The 19,968-nt window shown below is 51.9% G+C and overlaps 1 protein-coding gene across 3 annotated transcripts in view; it reads right to left on the reverse strand.

The window, feature by feature from the left end:
- Positions 1 to 19,968, reverse strand: part of KCNN1 (potassium calcium-activated channel subfamily N member 1) — a 38,370-nt gene that overhangs the window by 926 nt on the left and 17,476 nt on the right. For 2 of the 3 annotated variants that reach the window (XM_070792540.1, XM_019963860.2), the window contains exons 4-8: positions 17,475 to 17,893; positions 14,389 to 14,530; positions 8,603 to 8,713; positions 7,663 to 7,790; positions 3,215 to 3,284 (exon numbers count right to left, since the gene is read on the reverse strand). In XM_070792540.1, coding sequence (XP_070648641.1) covers positions 3,215 to 3,284; positions 7,663 to 7,790; positions 8,603 to 8,713; positions 14,389 to 14,530; positions 17,475 to 17,893 — 870 coding nt within the window. The remainder of the gene's footprint in view (positions 1 to 3,214; positions 3,285 to 7,662; positions 7,791 to 8,602; positions 8,714 to 14,388; positions 14,531 to 17,474; positions 17,894 to 19,968) is intronic. The other variant, XR_011567464.1, reaches the window with a different exon arrangement.

The following is a 19,968-nucleotide window of genomic DNA, read 5'->3' on the forward strand; positions in this document are numbered from 1 at the left end:
GATGAACTAGCCACATGGTGCATAAAATCAGAGGGTGGTCTTGGGTGATTCTGGACTGACGTTGTTCCAGGCTGGGAACATGGTCGAGGGGGAGGAGGCTAGGTTGTAAACTGTCCCCCGCTTCCCACATTAGACTGGGGAGGGGGGGATGGGGGTCTTGGGGAGAGGTGACCGCACCAAGGATCTGACTCCATCACAGACCAGGGGACACGACCGCCACAACAGCCACTGTTACAGCAAGTGGTGGGGTGTCCCTGCCACCTCGACTGCTTCTCACAACCCAGCAAGCAGGGGTGTCCAGATAGATGAGCCGGGGAGTTGTAGGGGGAGGTGGGACACACATGGACAGCCCTTGGTGCAGATGTCGCTGTAGCCACCAGGTGGCGCTAGACCGTGGTTCCATTCTCAGCCCAGCTCCCTGCAGACTAGACCCTCCTGCCCCGCTACCCACCCGCCCTCCGGGGTTGGTCCGCAGCTCACCACCCATTCTGGGCCTCAGGCTTCTGTCACCCCACCCTCCCTCTCCATGCTCTGGCTCTGTGGGAGGGAGATTGGTCATCCACACCACAGCTCCTTCTTTCCGCACCCACAGCCTCTCAGCCCTGAATCTTTACCTGGGCCATTCCTTCCACCCTTTCCTGTTACTGGTAAGCAAATCCCATCCCAGGGTGAACAAATGCCTCTGGGGCCCTCCTAGGGCCACAAAGCCTCATCCCAGCCTGCCTCAAGGGACCACACAGTTCCCAAGGCCAGGGAGTAACATCTGGAAGCATCCAGCCCTTGGATTGGAGAAGGAAATGACAACCCATTCAGGTATTCTTGCCTGGAGAATTCTGTGGACAGAGGAGGCTGGCAGGCTGCAGTCCATGGAGTCACAAAGAGTTGGACACGACTGAGCAACTGAACAAACAGCCGCTGGATGGTTCTTTTTGGCCCTCTCTGAGGTTTAAGTTTTTATTAGAACATATATTTTGTTTTCGTTGGAGAGATACAAATTAAATCAGCAACCTTGGAAAGCATTAAAACTTAATACTGGAAAACATTTTAACCTCGTTAAATTTTTTAAAAAAATTAGAAACCATATCATCCAATCCAGTGAAAGACTTACTTCAAAGAAACCTTCCTTAAATGTATTTTGAGAGGAGCATACTGCTGTAATTACAGGTTTAAATAACTGTTAGCAATTCACATTTTAATCATCTATACTCATGAAGTAAGTGTGATAATGGATAATCCAGACTATAATATACCTGAGTTTTTCAAAGGCATTTAATATATATATTTGGAGCTGTTATCTCATTCGCATCAAATTAATTGGCCAAGGACTTCTACACGCTCTTAGGATTATGCTCTTTCTACTACCAACTGAATTATTTCTTCAGGCTTCTAGAACATTCCCTTCCAAATTAAGTTCATGTAGATTAGTATTAAATTAAATTGCATTCTTTTTTTATTTTGGCCATACTGCATGGCTTGCGTGATCTCAGTTCTCTGACCAGGGATTGAATTTGGGGCTATAGCAGTGAAAGCCTAGAATCCTAACCACTAGGCTACTAGGGAACTCCCTTAAATTGCATTCTCTTGCTAATGATGAAGAGGGTGAGTCCAAAATGTGATGAGTATGACTAGTAAAATAGAAGAGGACTTCACATTTCCTAAGGATAATATTAAATTAGGCTCAGATCTATTAATTGATTAGGAGATGGAGTCAATTAGCAAAGTTCACATGTGAACTATTTGTGAAAGGGCAGACGGGGGCTGGGAAAGTGAAAGTGAAGTCGCTCAGTCGTGTCCGACTCTTTATGACCCCATGGACTGTAGCCTACCAGGCTCCTCCCTCCATGGGATTCTCCAGGCAAGAGTACTGGAGTGGGTTGCCATTTCCTTCTCCAGGGGATCTTCCCGACCCAGGGATCAAACCCGGGTCTCCTGAATTCCAGGCAGACGCTTTAAACTCTGAGCTGCCAGGGAACCCCGGGAGTTGAGAAGACTGTGACAAATATTCTAAGAGCTTGCCCAACTGAATTCCAGGCAGACGCTTTAACCTCTGAGCTGCCAGGGAACCCCGGGAGTTGAGAAGACTGTGACAAATATTCTAAGAGCTTGCCCAACTGAAGTTGAGTCAGTTGACATATCTTTTAATGGATGAACACAAAGCAAGAAATCGGATGGGACCTGACGTTAGAACTAACAAACAGATTCATTTCTAACACAAACTGATCTTACAGAGCTCTGGCAATTAACTTTAATCTCCTCAAAGATATTAATTGCTATACAAATAAGCTTTCTCCTGAGGCTCTGCTCTCTTGCTTATTTAGTCGCCAAGTCATGTCTGACTCTTTGCGACTGCATGGCCTATAGTCCGCCAGGCACCTCTGTCCATGGGATTCTCCAGACAAGAATGCTAGAGTGGGTATCCATTTCCTTCTTTGGGGGATCTTCCCGACCCAGGGATTAAACCTGTATCTTCTACATTGGCAGGTGGATTCTTTTACCACTGAGCCGCTTGGGAAGTCTATAATTAGAATGTATATTCATAGCAAAAGAAATTTGTTTTTCTCTTAAACTTTAGAGCCTGTATGTAGCTGACGTTTCTAAATATGAAAGTACCACTTCACCAATTCAGCCCACTAGTTACATATTCTTATTAGAGTTATTAGTTAAAAGTGTAAAATAGCCGCCAACATTCCAAAGTAAAGATTTTACACACAGATGTAGATCTCTGGCATCTCTCTAACAACTGGAGCCTCTGGTCACAGTGGACCCTTGCAGGCAGGGCTCATGTTCACAGTGGCTGCTCCCTGCCCTGCACCCCTGGCCTGTACCATGAGCACCAGCACTGTTCCTACCTCCCTGGCAGGAGCTGGGCCTGGTTCTTTACTGAACACCCCGCTCCTCCTCCCTGTCCCCCTCCCCCTCCTCCTCCTTTACCAGGCTTCTCCAGTGGCTCGGACAGTAAAGAATCGTCCTGCAATGCAGGAGACCCAGGTTGGATCCCTAGGTTGGGAAGATCCCCTGGAGAAGGGCATGGCAACCCACTCCAGTATTCTTGCCTGGAGAATTCTATGGACAGAGGAGCCTGGCAGGCTACAGTCCATGGGGTCACAGAAGAGTCAGACATGACTGAGCAATTAACATTTCTCCTCCTCCCCTGAAGGCCCAACCAACCCCCTCTGGCCCCTGGAGCTGCCCCACCTTGCCCTGCCCTCCTCACCTTGGCCAGGTCTGCAAGTGTGTTGGTCTGGTCATTCAGCTTCCCTTGCTCAATCTTCACACTCCGGAGCCTGGGGGACAGGTGGGCAGGTGGGGTTGTGCAGAGGCTGCAGCGGGGTCAGGGGTCTCCCATGCAACTCACCCCACCCAGAGTCACCTTGTGGGGTATGCAGTTGGGGGATGAGGGGCAAGCGGAGGTCCCCTTGCAGCCCGTCCCCTCCTGGCATGCAGAGGGCAGCAGGGCCTGGGGGATGGTTCAGCAGACATGCACTAACCCCCAGGGAAGAGACTTACTTCTGCGCTCTGGTGGGACCCGGCGGAGCAGAGAGAAACCACAAGGCAATTTTAATCTCAGCACAGCTGGGCGGCCTGTACCCAGCCCGGCCCACTCCCATGTGCACCACCCCAGGGCCCTTGCTCTTGGAAGAGGTCCAGCCTCTGAGGGGGTGGTACCCGCCCTCAGGGATGCATCGTCTCTCTGCTTCCTCTCTCCAACAGGGCCCTCCCAGCATATGCAGCTGCCTTCAGCCCTGCAGTCACACTGTATGCCAGCCTGTACCAAGCTCCCGGCCCTGGAGATGGCATTTAGTCCAGAAAACTGTGCCCACACATTTCCTGAGGGGGAAACCGAGGCTCAGAGGGGGCAAAGCCGGTGCCTACTAGCCTCCTACCAGGACTTGAAGCTGCACTGCCACTCAGCCTCTGGGACCTTGGGCCTAGGGACGGCTCCCTGTGTGGGCATGGGGTTTGTCCTCACCCCTTCTCTCTGCCCCTTCTGCAGCTAAGCCAGCCCAGGGAGACCATTTCAGGCAGGCCCCTGCACATCCAACATGTGACAGATGCTTAGAGAGGACCCCTGGGTCCCACCCATCCTGGTGTTGTCAGCAACCCGGGGAGGACTCACTTCTCGGTCTGGAGAAGTGGAGGCAGATACAGGCCACCCCAACACTGAAGTCTGGGGGTGCCCTGGAGACGAAACAGAGGCTTGCTAAGGAGCCATGGACATGCCTGCCATGGGGAAGTCATTCTTGGCATCTCTGGAACCTTCCTGTTGCAGGTTGAATGGTGTCCCCACAAAAGACATGCTGAAGTCCTAACCTCCAGCACCTCACAATGTGACTGTTTGGAAATGGAGTCTCTACAGATTTAATCAGGTTAAGATAACTGGTACACTGGTATCCTTATAAAGGGGGGAAATTTGGACACGCACACAGGGAGGGAGAATGATGTGAAGACACAGGGAGAGCATATGAAGACAGAGGATCGGAGAAATGCTTCTACGAGCCAAGGAGCGCTGGGGCTGCCAACAGCTAGGAGAGATGCCCGCGACAGACATTCCCCTAATGTCCTCAGGGGGAGAATGGTCCTGCCAACACCTTGACTGTGGACTTCTGGCCTCCAGAGGTGCGATCACAAATTCTGTTTGAAACCACCCAGCTTGTGGTACTTTGTTAAAGGAGCCCTGGGAAACGTGTACACTATGCTGTATCCCCAGTCTGTCCCCTCTGAGACCACTTCGCCCTTTCCACCGGCTGCTCGTACCACACTCCCGCCGTGGGGGCTCTCCAGCTCAGAAGGCACCATGGCTCCCTCATGCCTGCAGGCGGCACCTCTTGTCTGCTGGGCACTGTGCTCATTCCCACTGCCCACCTTTGTCCAAACTGGGCACACTCCTTGGTGTGCATGCCCACCTCGTGGTTCCTACCCAAACCCCATCCATCTTTCAGGCCCTAGTCCAAATGTTCTTGATTTCATCAGCTGTTCTTATAAGGCCACTATTTGAGGGGGGTGCAGGGGGACCTGAAGGTGAGATAGTCCTGCCCCAGAGCAAAAGAACACAGGTAACTCACAAAGCAGGTGTCTTCTCCACTGACCTATCTGTCCTCAATTTCTACCCTCCAACTTCTCCCAGAGAACTTTCAGGGATATCCCTTAGAGCAAGGTCCAGAGCAGAGACAGGTCTGTGCCCCCCAAGCCTGGCACACCAGCTGGTGGAGGAAATTCTTGTGGGATAACCAAATGAACATATCGAGGGTGTCAACAACAACACCACTTCCCATTTTCAGAAAATACTACGTGGTAGACAGGCGCAGGCAAGTCATCTGGTCACCCCAACTGTGTTTGATCCATACTCCATTCCTGGAGAAGAGGGCTGTCACCACTGTTTCCACTTTACAGATAAGAAAAATGAAGCTTGAGGTAGTATAGTCACTTGCTCGGGCCCCACAGTGAGGTGGCAGAGACCAGACTGGGACCCTGTGGTCAGTAAACAACCTTTGAAGGGTCAGCAAGGAGGGCTGTAGGGTCTTGTGGGCAAACAGGACAAACACCTGGGCACAGTGATGCCAAGTGTGTTTGGCATCACTGAAGTCTGGGGGTGCCCTGGAGAGGAACACCCCCGATTTCTTTCCCTGCTTCGTAGGTGATACTGGAAGCAGAGGTTGGGGGTACCATATGTAACTGAATACTTGCTCTGTGCCATGAACTATGCCAGGCATTTTTACATATCACTCCATTTAAACCTCCCCACAGTCTTGTGAAGTAGAGATTGTTATCATGAGAAATTAATTCAATTGTAACAATAAATGTAAATGGATTAAACTCCAGCTAAAAAAACAAGGATGGCGCAGTAAACACAATAAGTGTTAATGGACTAAAGTCTCTAGTTAAAAGACAAGGGTGATGGGGCTCAAGAAGACTTTTAGGGCAATGACTCTGTTCATTATCTTGAGTGTGGTGATAGTTCCATGGGTGTACACATATGTTAATACTTATCACACTGTGCACTCTAAATAGCTGCAGTTGACTGAATGTTGATTACACTTTAATAACGCTATTCTTTAAAAAGAGGCAAAATGAGTAAACAGGATTTAAAAAATTAAAGTTAGCTAGCTGAGCTTCCTCGCTCACGGCCTGGTCTTCTACGGCCACACTCTGCTACCCTGCGGTGCCCCAGTAGCTGACCACACTAGCCACACCCTGGAATCTCCCCACAGCAAGCTGCCCGACTCTCCTGCTCACACAGGGGTTGGCAGTGTTGCCTCCCATCTCTGTTCCTTATGGCTGGCTTGATCGCATTCCTGCTGCACTAGTTCAGACCCTAACATTGTTTTCCTCACTCTCTGATTCATCAGCCCCTGAGTCTGGTTGAGGAGTTCTTAGGGTAAGAATCCATCTGATTGTCCTAGGGAAGCCCAATTGTGAATGAGGTTTCCCAGAATGTAAGAGCTGGGAATGCATAGGCTCATTTTGAAAAGTGCCTTAAGATGCTTGAAAATTTTAAATCAGGAACTATGTGACTCAACTCTAATTTATTGTTGAGTGCCGGATCCCATAGAATTTGGACCTGTTTAAATTCTAGACTGCACACTGTTCCATACCTCCTATGTGTAGCTAGTGAATATTGAAATGTGACTCGTCTGAATAAAAACAGGTTGTAAGTGTAAAATACCCATCAGACTGCAAAGATTTAGTATCAAAACTTTCTAAAATATTAATGATTTTTATATTAGTCACATATTAGTAAGTGATAATGATTTTTACATATTAGGTTGAATAAATATATTCAAATTAATTTCATTTATTTTTCACCTCTTAAAAATGTGGGTGCTAGACAATTTTAAACTATGAATGTTACTCACATAATATTTCTTGTGGACAGTGACTGGCATATTATGGTTTATAGGCCAAATTCTGGGCAGCTGATTGTTTTAGAAAACAAAGTTTTATCGGAGCATAGTTACACCCATTCACCTTGCTGCCTTCCTGCTACAACAGCAGAGCTGAGTAGTTTCAACAGAGACATTTTGGCTCACCAAGCCTGAAATAATTAATATCTGGTCCTTTACAGAAAAAGTCTGCCAACTCCGGCTGAACACTGGATTCACCTGAGGAACTTAAACTTGAGCTCAGGCTGTATCCCAGACTCTACTGTAACTGGCATTTGGTATGGCCCATGGGATTTTAAAAAGCACTCCCTAGGTGACTCCAATGAGCAGCCAACATGAGAACTACTTGATTAAATAATTCTCAGGAAAAAGGGACAACGGAGGAAATTTAGTAATCTCTGATTACCCCACATCATACAAATCAGGCCACAGATTTAATTCTGAGCTTCCTGGAAGCCAAAGCAAGAAGGGGAAACTGCTTTCGTGTCCAAGGGGAAACACATTTTGGCTATTCCAGAGAATAAAATATGCTTCCTGCCACTTATGTTGGGTGGTCTGCATGATTTATCAGAGGTGACTGTCCTGCAAAAGTGCTGGTCCCACTATCCCACCCAGCACAGAAGCCGTAGGCCCCAACCAACTGACCCCCCCAAACGGGAATGGTCATGATGTATGTAGCCACGACGAGCCGTGTGGCCTTGTCTGCAGCCTCCTCCCCCGAGCCAGGGCTGCCTCTGTGCCAGGTGGACACAGAAACGCGATGGGAAGGTGCTGGACTTACTGATGGATGGCTTGGAGGAACTTACGCTGGTGTTTCCGAACCCGGGCCTGGTCTGGCTTTTTCACCAGCCTGGTGTGTTTGTAGATGAGCCACGTCTCCCTGAGAACATTAGCAGCGGCGTTTTTTACCTGAGGCCAAAGAAAGAACAGATCCTTGCTGCTGCTGCTCAGTCATGTCCAACTCTTTGTGACCCCATAGAGTCTAGCCCGCCAGGCTCCTCTGCCCATGGGATTTTTCAGGCAAGAATATTGGAGTGGGTTGCCATTTCCTCCTCCAGGGGATCTTCCCAACCCAGGGATCAAACCTACATCTACTGCATTGGCAGGTGGATTCTTTACCACTGAGCCACCTGGGAAGCCCCGAGTAGGCACAAAACTATGGAAGGCTCTGGAAACTTCTGGAAACTTCCAGAAACTCCCAGAAACTGGAATGGAAGTGTCCCTCTGGGGTCCTGGGACAGTAAGGCAGGGCCATGTTTACCCAGCCACATCTGTACTCTGTGTGTGTGTGTGTGTGCATGCATGGGTGCCTAATATCACTCACCACAGGCCAGACCCTTTCTATACGTCTTGCTAATGTTACCTTGGTGAATCTACACATGGTGGAATCTCTCTCACTTTATATGTGAGGAAACAGGCACAGAGAGACCCACCTGCTGAGGTGGGTCTCTTATACAGCTTATAAGTTGCACCTGGCTGCCTGCCTCGCATTGAGTGGCCCATGGCTGGGCTGTGACTGAGCATGGAAGTGGACACCTGTGGCCATAGCCACGACTCTGTGCACAGCTCAAAGGTGTTTACATGGCGGTGCAGCTCAGGGCACTCTGGGCATACACAGGCAGCATGGTGTGACCCATGGGCACACATGCGGAAGCAAGGCGGGGAGAGTCAGCCTTGAGGACCAGGAGGTGAAATGGCTGTGATGGGGCTGGTGTCCTTACCCGCTTGGTGAGCTGAGTGTCCATCATGAAGTTGTGCACGTGCTTCTCTGCCTTGGTGAGCTCCAGCTTCCGGGCCACCACAGCCACCACGAGTGCCGTGCAGCCAGCCCCCTGCGTGAAGAAGGTGAGGGGGTGTGTCAGAATCCACCTCATATGGGTCGCAAGTAGGACACCCTCCCTCCTCCAGGAAGCCTTCCTGGTTCCCCCCTCACCTTTGCCCTCCAAACCTGCAGGGTTGGCAAATCTCATCTTCTGAGTTCACTGACTCTAAACCCCTCTTGCTTAATACCACCGAATGTCCAGGGAGTCTGTGCCATACATTAGTCCGTTTGATTCCCAACAAGCCCAGGAGGCAGGACCACTCTTAACCCTCTTGGGTAGAGGGGAAAAGTGAGGCTCAAAGATAAGGAAAAGGACAAGAAGCAGGCAGGATCTGCATGTCCATTTGGGGCTGATGCCCATGGAGGTGGGAGGATGGGAAGAGTTTCCATCCAGGCTTTGGGGTCTAATGATGGAGACAGAGGCCCAGCTGACATGTTGCTGACCAGTAATGCAGCCAACTGGTAGGGTCAGAAGGGCGGTGAGAAAGAAGATCAGATCAGCTGACCATGGTGGCGCATTTTCAGGACAGCAGAGGCAAAGTTTAGGTCCCAGGATGCGGGGAAGTAAAAGGAGGGGTCGTCTCCCCTGTGATGGGGCTCCCTGCTCTTAGCAACCACACTCCCCAGTATGTCCTGAATGGCAGCCAGTCCCCCAGTGAGGGAAGGAGGCCAGAGAGGACTTGCTTGTCCACTTGGCGGCCACTTGAGAGGCAGAAGGGCAGGAGGGAGGGAGGACCCAAGGAGGAGGGCAAGGCTGCCAGGCAGGAGTAGTGGGGGACAGTGAAAAGTGATGGAGGAGGGAGAGAAAGGGGGCATTCAGCCACTGAGAATGGGGATCCTGGGAACACAGGGCACCTAGCTGTCGTCAGCCCAGGAGTGGCCAGGGAGCAGGTGGCAGGGGCCGGTGAGGGGGGCCGCTGAGGGGCCGGAAGGCGGCTCCCTGGTTGTACCAGGGCTCTCTCTGGCACCTCACGCACCCACTGCTTCCTCCTGTGGGTGCTGCATACAGGATGGAAGGAAGCCAGAGACCCAACCCAGCCCCTGGGGACCAGGGGAGTGCCTAGTTTTTCTTACAGATAGAAGCAAACATTTATGGGGAAGGGTGGGCACAAAGCCACCCCTTGAGGAGATCCCATCATGCATTTCTGGCCAGGATATGGGTCTTGGGAGGACTCAGGAGTCTGTGTTCAAGAAAAGCCCTGTCTAAAACATTCTCTGACATAAATCATACCAGTGTTTTCTTAGGTCAGTCTTCCAAAGCAATAGAAATAAAAATAAACAAATGGGAACTAGTCAAACTTACGAGCTTTTGTACAGCAAAGGAAACCACAAAAAAAAAAAGAAAAAAGACAACCTACAGAATGGGAGAAAATATTTGCAAATGATGTAACAGACAAGGGTTTAATTTCCAAAATACACTGACAGCTCATACAACTCAACAACAAAAAACAAACAGCCCAGTTGAAAAATGAGCAGAACACATTAATAGATATTTCTCCAAAGAAGACGTACAGATGGCCAATAGGCATATGAAAAGATGCTCAACATCAGCAACTGTGACAGAAATGCAAATCAAAACTATAATGAGGTACCTCCTCACACCTGTCAGAATGACCACCATTAAAAAGTCCACAAACAACAAATACTGGAAAGGCTGTGGAGAAAAGGAAACCCTTCCGCACTGTTGATGGGAATGGACATTGGTTCAGTCACTACGGTAAACAGTGTGGAGGTTCCTCAGAAAACGAAAAATGGAATTACCATACCATCCAGCAATCCCACTGCTGGGCACATACCCAGACAAAACTACAATTCACAAAGGTACATGCACCCCTATATCCAAAGCAGCACTATGCACAATAGCTAAGAAATGGAAACAGTCTAAATATCCCCTGACAGATGACTGGATAGAGACGTGGTACGTATATACCATGGACTACTACTCAGCTACAAAAAAAGAATCAAATAATGCCTCTTGCAGCAACATGGGGGAAACTAGACATTACCATACTAAGTGAAGTAACTAAAAATGAGAAAGACAAATACCGTATGGCATCATTTATACGTGGAATCTAAAACGTGGCACAAATGACCCTATCTGCAGATCAGAAACAAACTCACAGACGCAGAGAACAAACCTGTGGTTGTCAGCAGGGAGAGGGAGGTGGAAGTGAGGGGGTGGAAGTGCGGGATTAGCAGATACAAACTGTTACATACAGAATGGATAAACAAGGCCCTACTGATACAGCACAGGAGACTATACTCAGTATCCTGTGATAAACCATAATGGAAAAGAATACTCAATAAAAACACTGTTTTCTGTGCGTAACTGGGTCATTAGCTATAAGCAGCGATTGGCAAAACATTGTAAGTCAACTATACTTCAATAAAAATTTAAAAACAGAAATTCCTGTCAACTGGGGCCAAGAACATATTGGGACCCTCCATGTGGAATACTATGCAGCCAGGAAGAAGACGGGCTGCTGGCCAGCGTGCCACACAATAACACAGATGCCACATCCAGCAAAAGACTCTGAGTTTAGAGGAGGCCATGCTGGGATGCACTGAAGTTCAAGGATGAGCAAATGTGTGTTTTATAACATTTTGGAAGTGGGTGGGCCATGGAACAGTGACAGGGAGGGGACACACTTGGACAAGGATGGAAGAGGAGACAATAAAAGGAGAATAAGAAGCAGAAAGGCTTGAAAGACCAAGGTGTGGCTTCATGTGATACCTGGCTACGTGGTAACAGAAAAGCAAGAAGCATCCTTGGGTATAAACACTCCTGCATTTGCTGGAGGCGAGGGCCAGGAGTGAGCTGCAGGCTAAATACCAAACTAAGTTTCTGGAAGGAGGCTCATTCCAGTGCAGAGAACACGGCTTTTCTGTTTCACTGCAGGGTTTCTGGGTTTAAAGTCATCTTATCTGAATACTTCGGGTTTTTTATCTGTAAAGTTCATCTGAGGACTTCCCTGGTGGCTCAGTAGTTAAGAACTCGCCTGCCAATGCAGGAGATGCGGGTTTGATCCCTGCATCAGGAAGATCCCCTGGAGAAGGGAATGGCTACCCACTCCAGTATTCTTGTCTGGAGAACTCTATGGACAGAGGAGCCTGGTGGGCTATAGTCCATGGGGTCGCAGAGTTGGACATGACTGAGAGACTGACATGCTCACAGTTCTTCATAGCAGAGGTTGGTGGGGGGGTTGCAGATAAGGCTCAAGAGTGTGTGCAGGGCCTGCATCCCTTTAACCTGGCCTCAGGTGATCTCTGGATGAGCTTCTGTGATTCCCATGGTTATCAAACTGACCTCTCTGGAATGAAGACCGCTTTACCAAGTATTTCGTCGTCTTCCATTGGCTGGAGGCTTTAGTTCCGTAGAAGAGCTCAAAGATAATATTTGTGTCCCTGAGGCAGAACCGGGGCCCTGCCCCCAGGCTGCGCTGCGGGTTCCCGGCTGCTCCTCTCCTGTCTCTGTATCCCCTCCCCTGATCAGCAACTCTCTGAAAGGTTTCTGTGCCCACAGGGTCCTGCTCAATTTCAATTTGCGAAAAAATTAACACAAACAAGCCAAAGGAAGTCAACCTAATTCCCCCCATGGTCCTCCCCAGGCCACTTATTTCCCTTTGTACAGAAATGCATCTGTCCCTACGAAAGTCCCTCATCATCCCCACCATGGTTTTCTTTCCTCCCGCAGAAGGAGGGGCTGTGTTTCCATTGGGTCCACTCGGCCCCCTTCACTGAACGTTGACTGTCTCATGTTCTCACCATCTCCCCAGGCCCGTGGCTCTCTCCCCTCTTTGCCCTTTGTCTTTCTTTTTGGACACGAGCTGGGGGTACACATCCTTCTCTGGCCCCCACTGGGTCCTTGCTTCTATAGGCTAAGCTGACCCAGCCCTCTCTTAGTTAAAAGGCATTATGCATGTTTCCTTATGTTATTTTACAATCTACTCCAGCACCCCACCTCCAGCAAATTAAATTTGTTGTTGTTGTTTAGGTGCTAAGTTGTGTCCGACTCTTTGCAACCCCATGGACTGTAGCCCACCAGGCTCCTCTGTCCATAGAATTCTCCAGGCAAGAATACTGGAGTGGGCAGTCATTCCCTTCTCCAAGGGACCTTCCTGATCCAGAGATCGAACCTGGGTCTTCTGTATTGTAGGCAGATTCTTTATCGCCTGAACCACCAGGGAAAACTCCACCCTGGAGCCACTGCTATGAAACCCTTCACCAAATCCTCCCGGGCTGGGACACAGTTTTGAGGGGCACAAGCCTGTTGTGTCCCCTTCTGTCTAGCAAAGCAATAAAGCTATTCTTTTATATTTCACCCCAAACTCTATCTCCAAGATTTGACTTGAAATCAGTACACAGAGGCCAAGTTTCTGGCATCAAAATGAAGGTGTTAACTAGGGCCTAGGGATAGGCGTTCCCTGCTGCTGCTGCTTCTGCGGCGAAGTCGCTTCAGCCGTGTCCGACTCTGTGCGACCCCATAGACGGCAGCCCACCAGGCTCCCCCGTCCCTGGGATTCTCCAGGCAAGAACACTGGAGTGGGTTGCCATTTCCTCCTCCAATGCATGAAAGTGAAAAGTGAAAGTGAAGTCGCTTAGTCGTGTCCGACTCTTAGCGACCCCATGGACTCCAGCCCACCAGGCTCCTCCGTCCATGGGATTTTCCAGGCAAGAGTACTGGAGTGGGGTGCCATTGCCTTCTCCAACCTCAGGGGAATTCCCTGGTGGTCGAGTGGTCGTGAAGTGAAAACATCACACTTTCACTGCCGAAAGTGTGGGTTCCATCTTCAGTCAGGGAGCTAGGATCCCATAAGTCATGAAAGTGAAGTCGCTCAGTCGTGTCCAACTCTTGGCGACCCCATGGACTCCAGCCCACCAGGCTCCTCCGTCCATGGGATTTTCCAGGCGAGAGTATTGGAGTGGGGTGCCATTGCCTTCTCCAGGGCCTTCCCTACCATACGTCAAACAAGTAATAATTCAAAACATGGAAAAGCACTTATGGAGATCAAAGAAGCTTGGAGAGAAAGAAGGTCCCAGAAGGGATGGGCAGGGAACCTAATGATCGAATCACGGTAAAGATAAGGCTGCTGCTGCAGACTGACTTAGGAAGACTTTAGGGAAGACGGGGTGCCGCCTGGGCCCACAGAGTCACATGAGATAAACTTCACACCCGAGGAGCTCAGTGGGATGCTCAGCACACCCTGAGAGTTAGGCAAGGATGGGGAACTGGGTTGTGATGGCAGGGGTCGGGGGTATTGACTGGGTATCTGAGGCATTCATGGCTTTAGGCATTTCACAAAAATGAAGGGACTGAGTCCCTGCAAGAAGCAGGAGTGGGCACTGGTTACAGCCAGGGAAACCAAGGCACAGAAGCATCAAGCCCCTTGCCCTGGATCCAAGGGCCGTGAGTTACGTGGGCTGTGGGGCATGAAGGGGCAATGGTTACTCTTGGTTCAGAGTGGACTGCAACATCTGGCCTGGTGGGCACAGGAGAAGCTGTATGAATCAGGCTGGAAGAACCCAAGAAGAGATGTCCCCTGGAAGCCTAAAGGGGTGGGTTTCATGCCGCATCAGAGGGAAGGGGGCAATGGAGGGCTGACACAGGGAGGAACTCTGAGCAGGCCCAGCTCGAAATGGGGTGAGCTCCCATCAGTGGGGATATGCAGGGGCCCTCGACCTTACCATGATGCCGGTGAGCAGGCACACGCCCTTCCCGCAATAGGTGTGGGGCACCATGTCACCGTAGCCGATGGAGAGAAAGGTGATGGAGATGAGCCACATGGCCCCCAGGAAGTTGCTGGTCACCTCCTGCTTGTCGTGGTACCTGAAGGGGAGCCAGGGAGGGCCTAGTCAGTCCACACTGGTCTCTCTGCCATCATCACATCCCCAGGGGCAGTGCCAGGAAGGCAGGGCCCTGGGTCCATCTGACTGCATGGGGGGCCTTGACCGCAGGAAGCTGACCACTCTGGAGGCTCAAAGTATCCAAAGTGTTGCTGTAGGGCAGTGTGGGGCAATGGTTAGTGCCCAAGACAGCCCCCATGGTCCTCCTGAGGACACCCCAGGGCAGAGGGCACCCATACCCTCCTCCCCAGCATCCCTTACAACACCCTCCTTTCACCTGACCACCAAGCTGCTCGTTATGGGGCAGTAAGGGGTCCAGGTGAGGGAGCGTCCACATGTGTCCACGCATAAGCACACGATCCCCCTCCCAAAGACAGACACACAGACAGATGCAAACACAGGTGGCCATGGGCACCAGAAGCAGCAGGAAGTAGAGGCGAGGATTCAGGTCAGACACCAGGAAGAACTTCCCCAATCAGCAAGGCCCTGAGAGGGGAGGAGGACTCCACGGGGAGACAGAAGCCTGCAGGAGCAAGCCCTGGGGATGGGAGTCCTAGGACAGTCAACATGTGGAAGGCAACTGTTCCAGCTTCAGGCCTGAGAATCTTCCCGTGTTAGGAGGGAAAGGCAGCAGCATGTTTAGCTCTGGGCAGAGACCTGAGACTCAACTTTTGTTATTCAAGAGGACAGATTCCAAGGCCTTGCAAAGGGACATGATTTTGTCCCAGTCAAAGCCAAGCCCGAGACTCTGTCTGCACAGGCTATGAACTGATTGTATCTATGGTCAGCCCCAGGCTGACCATAGAGGCTGAGGGACTGTGCTCTGGATCTGGAGGTGGTTCAAAGCTTTGCTCCAGCCCAGTCCCCTGCTTGTAAAACCCCTCCAGCTCAGGGAGGTCATGAAGCCCTTCCCAGATGACCCCTCTCCTTTTGGGCCACAGAGGCCGGGCAGGGGGAGCTGGTGGGGAGGGCTGTTCCAGGCAGATGGGGCTGGGGTCAGGGGCTCAAGATAAGGAGGAGATGGAGACTTCCCTGGAGGTCCAGTGGTTAGGACTCTGAGCTTCCAATGCATGGCGCACAGGTTCAATCCCTGTTCAGGGAACTAAGATCCCACATGCCATGGGGCATGACCAAAAAAAAGACAAGGAGGAGATGGAAACCCAAAACGTGGGAAGGAGGGATGGAGGCCTTTCTGTTCAGCCTGGGCTTCCAGCTGCCTGCTGGGTGAGGGGCACCAGGGACCGAGCCTCGTCTTTCACTGTGGCACCAGAGCCTGAAGCTGCGCCAGCTTCCACTTCTCCAGAGACCAGCACCCCACACCCAGGAGGCAGGAGGAGCCGGGGAACTATCAGCCGTCAGCCATGGGCGCGGAGGCTCCAGGCCTGGCTGGAGCTCTGGTGGGGGCTACTGGGTCATCCTGGACCAGGGAGTGGGGGGCATGCAGGAGGTGGGGTGGGACAGAGCCACAGGGGTGGAGCAAGGCGGGCGAGGGGGCGTCAAGCGATGTTACAGGGCTCAGAATTTAGGATTGGCTGCCCCTGGCCTTGCCCCATTCCCCGCCCTCACCAGGCGCCCCTGTAGTGACCCAGCCTGGACCTCAGCGATGCCTGACACAGGGCACCCTCTCCCACTCCCCAGCCCCCAGCCCTCGGGTCTGTGGGAACTGGCACAGAGGCACGTCAGGGGAATAAGGAGCCCTCATATGATCCTCAGCCTTGGTGATGGGAAGAGCTGGGCCCTCTCTGCCAGGAGCCCCGTATCAGGCGGAGGTGGGGTGGGGGAGGGGACAACTGAAGGGGTGAGGATTGGGGTTCCGGGGACAGGTCCGGCCCAGGGACTTCCCAGGAAGCCCAGTGCCAGAACCACCCATTACAGCCCCTACCCAGCTCATCAAGAGGCAAGAGAGACCCCCTCCCAGACAAGGCATTTCCCTTCCCTGAGAGATCCAGGGGGACCCTTCCCTCACCATGAAGCCCCGGGGGGTTTCTGGAGAGAAGCAGGAGTTGGGCCCTCAGGGTGTCCCTTTAGCTCCTCAGAGCCGCAGTGTTCTCATCTGTAAGTTGGCTGGATGGCCCTGCACCTTCCAAGGCCGTTCAGAACAAACCCCTGTATGGGGGTCTTAAAAGCTGGGACTGTGCTCGTTCATCCCAGACCCACTGAAGGAGCTGTCCCTGCCCCCTGGGGCCAGCTGCCTCAACCAGGTGCCAGAGCTAAATTCTTCTTCCCTCTACTCCCTCCTGCTGCCCCCTCCTTGGTGGCAAGGACCCCAGGGGTGCCCAGGGCCCCGGGCCCGAGAGTGACCCAGACCCGCCTGGTGGCACTGGAACAAGCCCTCCCCGTGGCCCACGGGCTCTGGGCGGGTCCCGGACACCCGCCTCCCCTCTCCACTCCCTCCCCTGGTGGCAGCTGATCTTAAATTCCTGGCAGGCAGGGCAGCTGGCAGCTTTGCACACACAGCTCGGCTGAGGGCAGGACTCACATGTTTTCCCTACAGTCCGGCAGTGTGGGCAGAGGGGAGAAGGAGAGCAGGTTAAATTGTAGGGGATGCAAGTGGACAGAGCGGGTCCCTGTTCCTGCTGCCTCCACCACCCTGGGCCAGAGACGGGGCCAGTGGAGGGGCCCCTGGAGGGAGGGAAGCGGGAGGAGGGATGCAGTCCCGGAGGGGTGAGGGTCAGGGTAGGAGTTGGGGGTGGCTGGGGACATAGGGCTGGAGCCCCAGGGATGAGGAAGCTGCATGTAAGAGACAGTCGCTGAGGCCAGGAACTGGGGGGAGGGGTCAGCAGGATCAGGGGTCACGGGGACGGAGCCATGGGTGGGTACGGGGTTCAGCAGGGTCAGAGTGATGGCTGGGGGAGCCCTGGGGTCACTAAAATCGTGGGTGGGCCTGAGGGTCATGGGGGGTCAGGGCCCAGGGGTCAGGGGCGCACCTCTCGCAGACCCGCACGGTCCAGGCAGCGATGATCCAGGAGGAGATGCTGAAGACAAGGAGCACAGTGCCCGGGCAGATGGTCATGAGCGTCTTCATGACAAAGCGCGTGTTGAAGGTGATCTTGTTGAGGGCGCCGATGCTGCGGCTGGAGGCGTCTGTGAAGATCTTGCTGTGCAGCAGCATGACGCGGCCCAGCAGGTAGAGACGCAGGAACATGGGCACGGAGAGCAGCACATCCACATCAGCCTCGGCCGCTGACGGCGTGTACGTGAAGGCCAGCCGCGCTGTCCACGTGAAGCGGTAGTGGCCGGGCACCGGGTGGATGGCGCATACGGCCAGCTCCAGGGAGATGAGGAACACACGCTCGCATGTCATGGCGATGCGCCAGTCGTCCGCCCCGTTGTCCACCATGAACAGCTGCAGAGATCGGGTGGGCAGGACACAGTGGGTGTTGGACACGTGCCCAGGCCACGGAGGGCGGGAGATCCCAGCCCCAAACCGCACCAGCTTTTACAACAAACATGGCCTCACAGGCAAAACCCCCTAGTGCCCAGGGTCAGCCACAATTCAAGCTAAACAGGGCACAGGTGTTCCCCCCAAAGTCAAACACAGAGTTCCCAATGACCCAGCCCTCCCAGTCCTAGGTATATGGGCAGGAGAGATGAGAACAGTTGTTCAAACACATCCTTGTGTGCGTGCAATCACAGTAGCACTGTTCACGGGCGCCCAAAGTAGAAACTAGCCAACGTCCATCCAGGGATGGAGAGAGAAACAGCATGTGGTCCTTCCACGCGTGGAACGTGTCTCAGCCACAGAGAGGAGAGAAGCGTTGGCACACGCTACTCCGTGAAGACATTATGCTGAGAAAAAGACGGCAGTCACAGAAGGCCACCAGCCAGGGTCCAGGAGGCAAGGCTGCGCCTCGGTAGGCCGGAAGGTGGGGCGCTGAGCCAGTGAGGATCATTCTCCAACCTTCACACCCAGTGGAATTTGCCTGGGCAGGTCTGAGACAGGTTTAGGACCTCTCACTCCTCTCCTCTCATATCTGTCGGCTTCGGGGACGGGAATGTCTACCCTATGCTAGTCCCACCACTGTACTTTGGAAGCACACAGCTTATCTGGTTCACAGCTGGAGGAAAATTTTGTCTCCAGGGGAACTGTACCTCAAGTCTCACCCATGTCTGTTTTAGATGATACTTAGCCTGCCAATCTAGGAGATGCAAGAGATGCACATTTGATCCCTGGGTCGGGAAGATCCCCTGGAGTAGGAAACTGCAACCCACTCCAGTATTCTTGCTGGGATAATCCCATGGACAGAGGATCCTGGTGAGCTATACAGTCCATGGGGTTGCAAAGGGTCAGATACAACTGAGTAACAGAACACACACATTGAAATATAATCTTTCTTTCTTTTTTCCTTTGGCCACACTGCACAGTACATGGGATTTTACTTCCCTGACCTGGGATCGAACCTGGGCCCCTGAAGTGGAAGTGTGGATTCTTAACCACTGGACCACTGGGGAAGTCCCTAGATGATATTTAAAGGAGATTTTGGACTTTGAGTTGATGCTGGAATGGGTTAAGACTTTGGGGGCTGCTGGGATTGATGAATTTTGCATGGGAGAAGGACATGGATTTGGGAGGTGGGCCAGAGGGTGGAGAGTTATGGACTGAACTTTGTCCACTCAATATTCAACTGCTAAGGCCCTAGCCCCCAATATGACTGTATTTGGAAATAGGGCCTTTAAAGATATAATTAAGATTAAGTGAGGTCATAGTGGTGGGGCCTGTCCTACAGGACTGGTATCCTTATAAGAAGGGTATATACAGGCGTATATGTGCATATAGCAAAGGCTGTGTGAGGTCAACATGAGAAGGCAGCTGCCTGCATGTCAAGCAGAGAGCCTCAGGAGAAACCAACCCTGCCAGCACCTGACCTTGGCCTTCCAGCCTCCAGAGATGCGAGAGAATACATGTGTGTGTTAGTCATTCAGTCATGTCTGACTCTTTATGACCCTGTGGACTGTAGCCTGCCAGGCTCCTCTGTCCACGGGATTTCCCAGGCAAGCATACTGGAGTGGGTTGCCATTTCTTTCTCCAGGGGATCTTCCCAACCCAGGGATCGAACCCAGGTCTCCTGCATTGCAGGCGGATTCTTTACTGTCTAAGCCATCAGGGAAGCCCCACGAGAAAATATACTTCTGTTGTGTGAGACACTCAGCTGCGGTGCTGCAAACGTACAGTACTTCATCCTTTTTTGTTTTGCTGAATAATATGCCCTTGTATGGACGGACCACCATTTATTTATCCATACATCAGTCAGTGGACATTTGGGTGGTTTCCACTTTTAGGCAACTGTGAACAATGCTGCTCTGAACACATGCGTACACGTCTTTGTGTGGATGTAGTTGTTTCTCCTGGGTGTGTAACTAGGGGTGGAATTGCTGGGTCATAGGTAACTCCATGTTTAACTGTTGCTGTTCCCAGCTGTC

Source organism: Bos indicus, chromosome 7 (assembly GCF_029378745.1).
Source record: "Bos indicus isolate NIAB-ARS_2022 breed Sahiwal x Tharparkar chromosome 7, NIAB-ARS_B.indTharparkar_mat_pri_1.0, whole genome shotgun sequence".
NCBI classification, from domain to species: Eukaryota; Metazoa; Chordata; class Mammalia; order Artiodactyla; family Bovidae; genus Bos; species Bos indicus.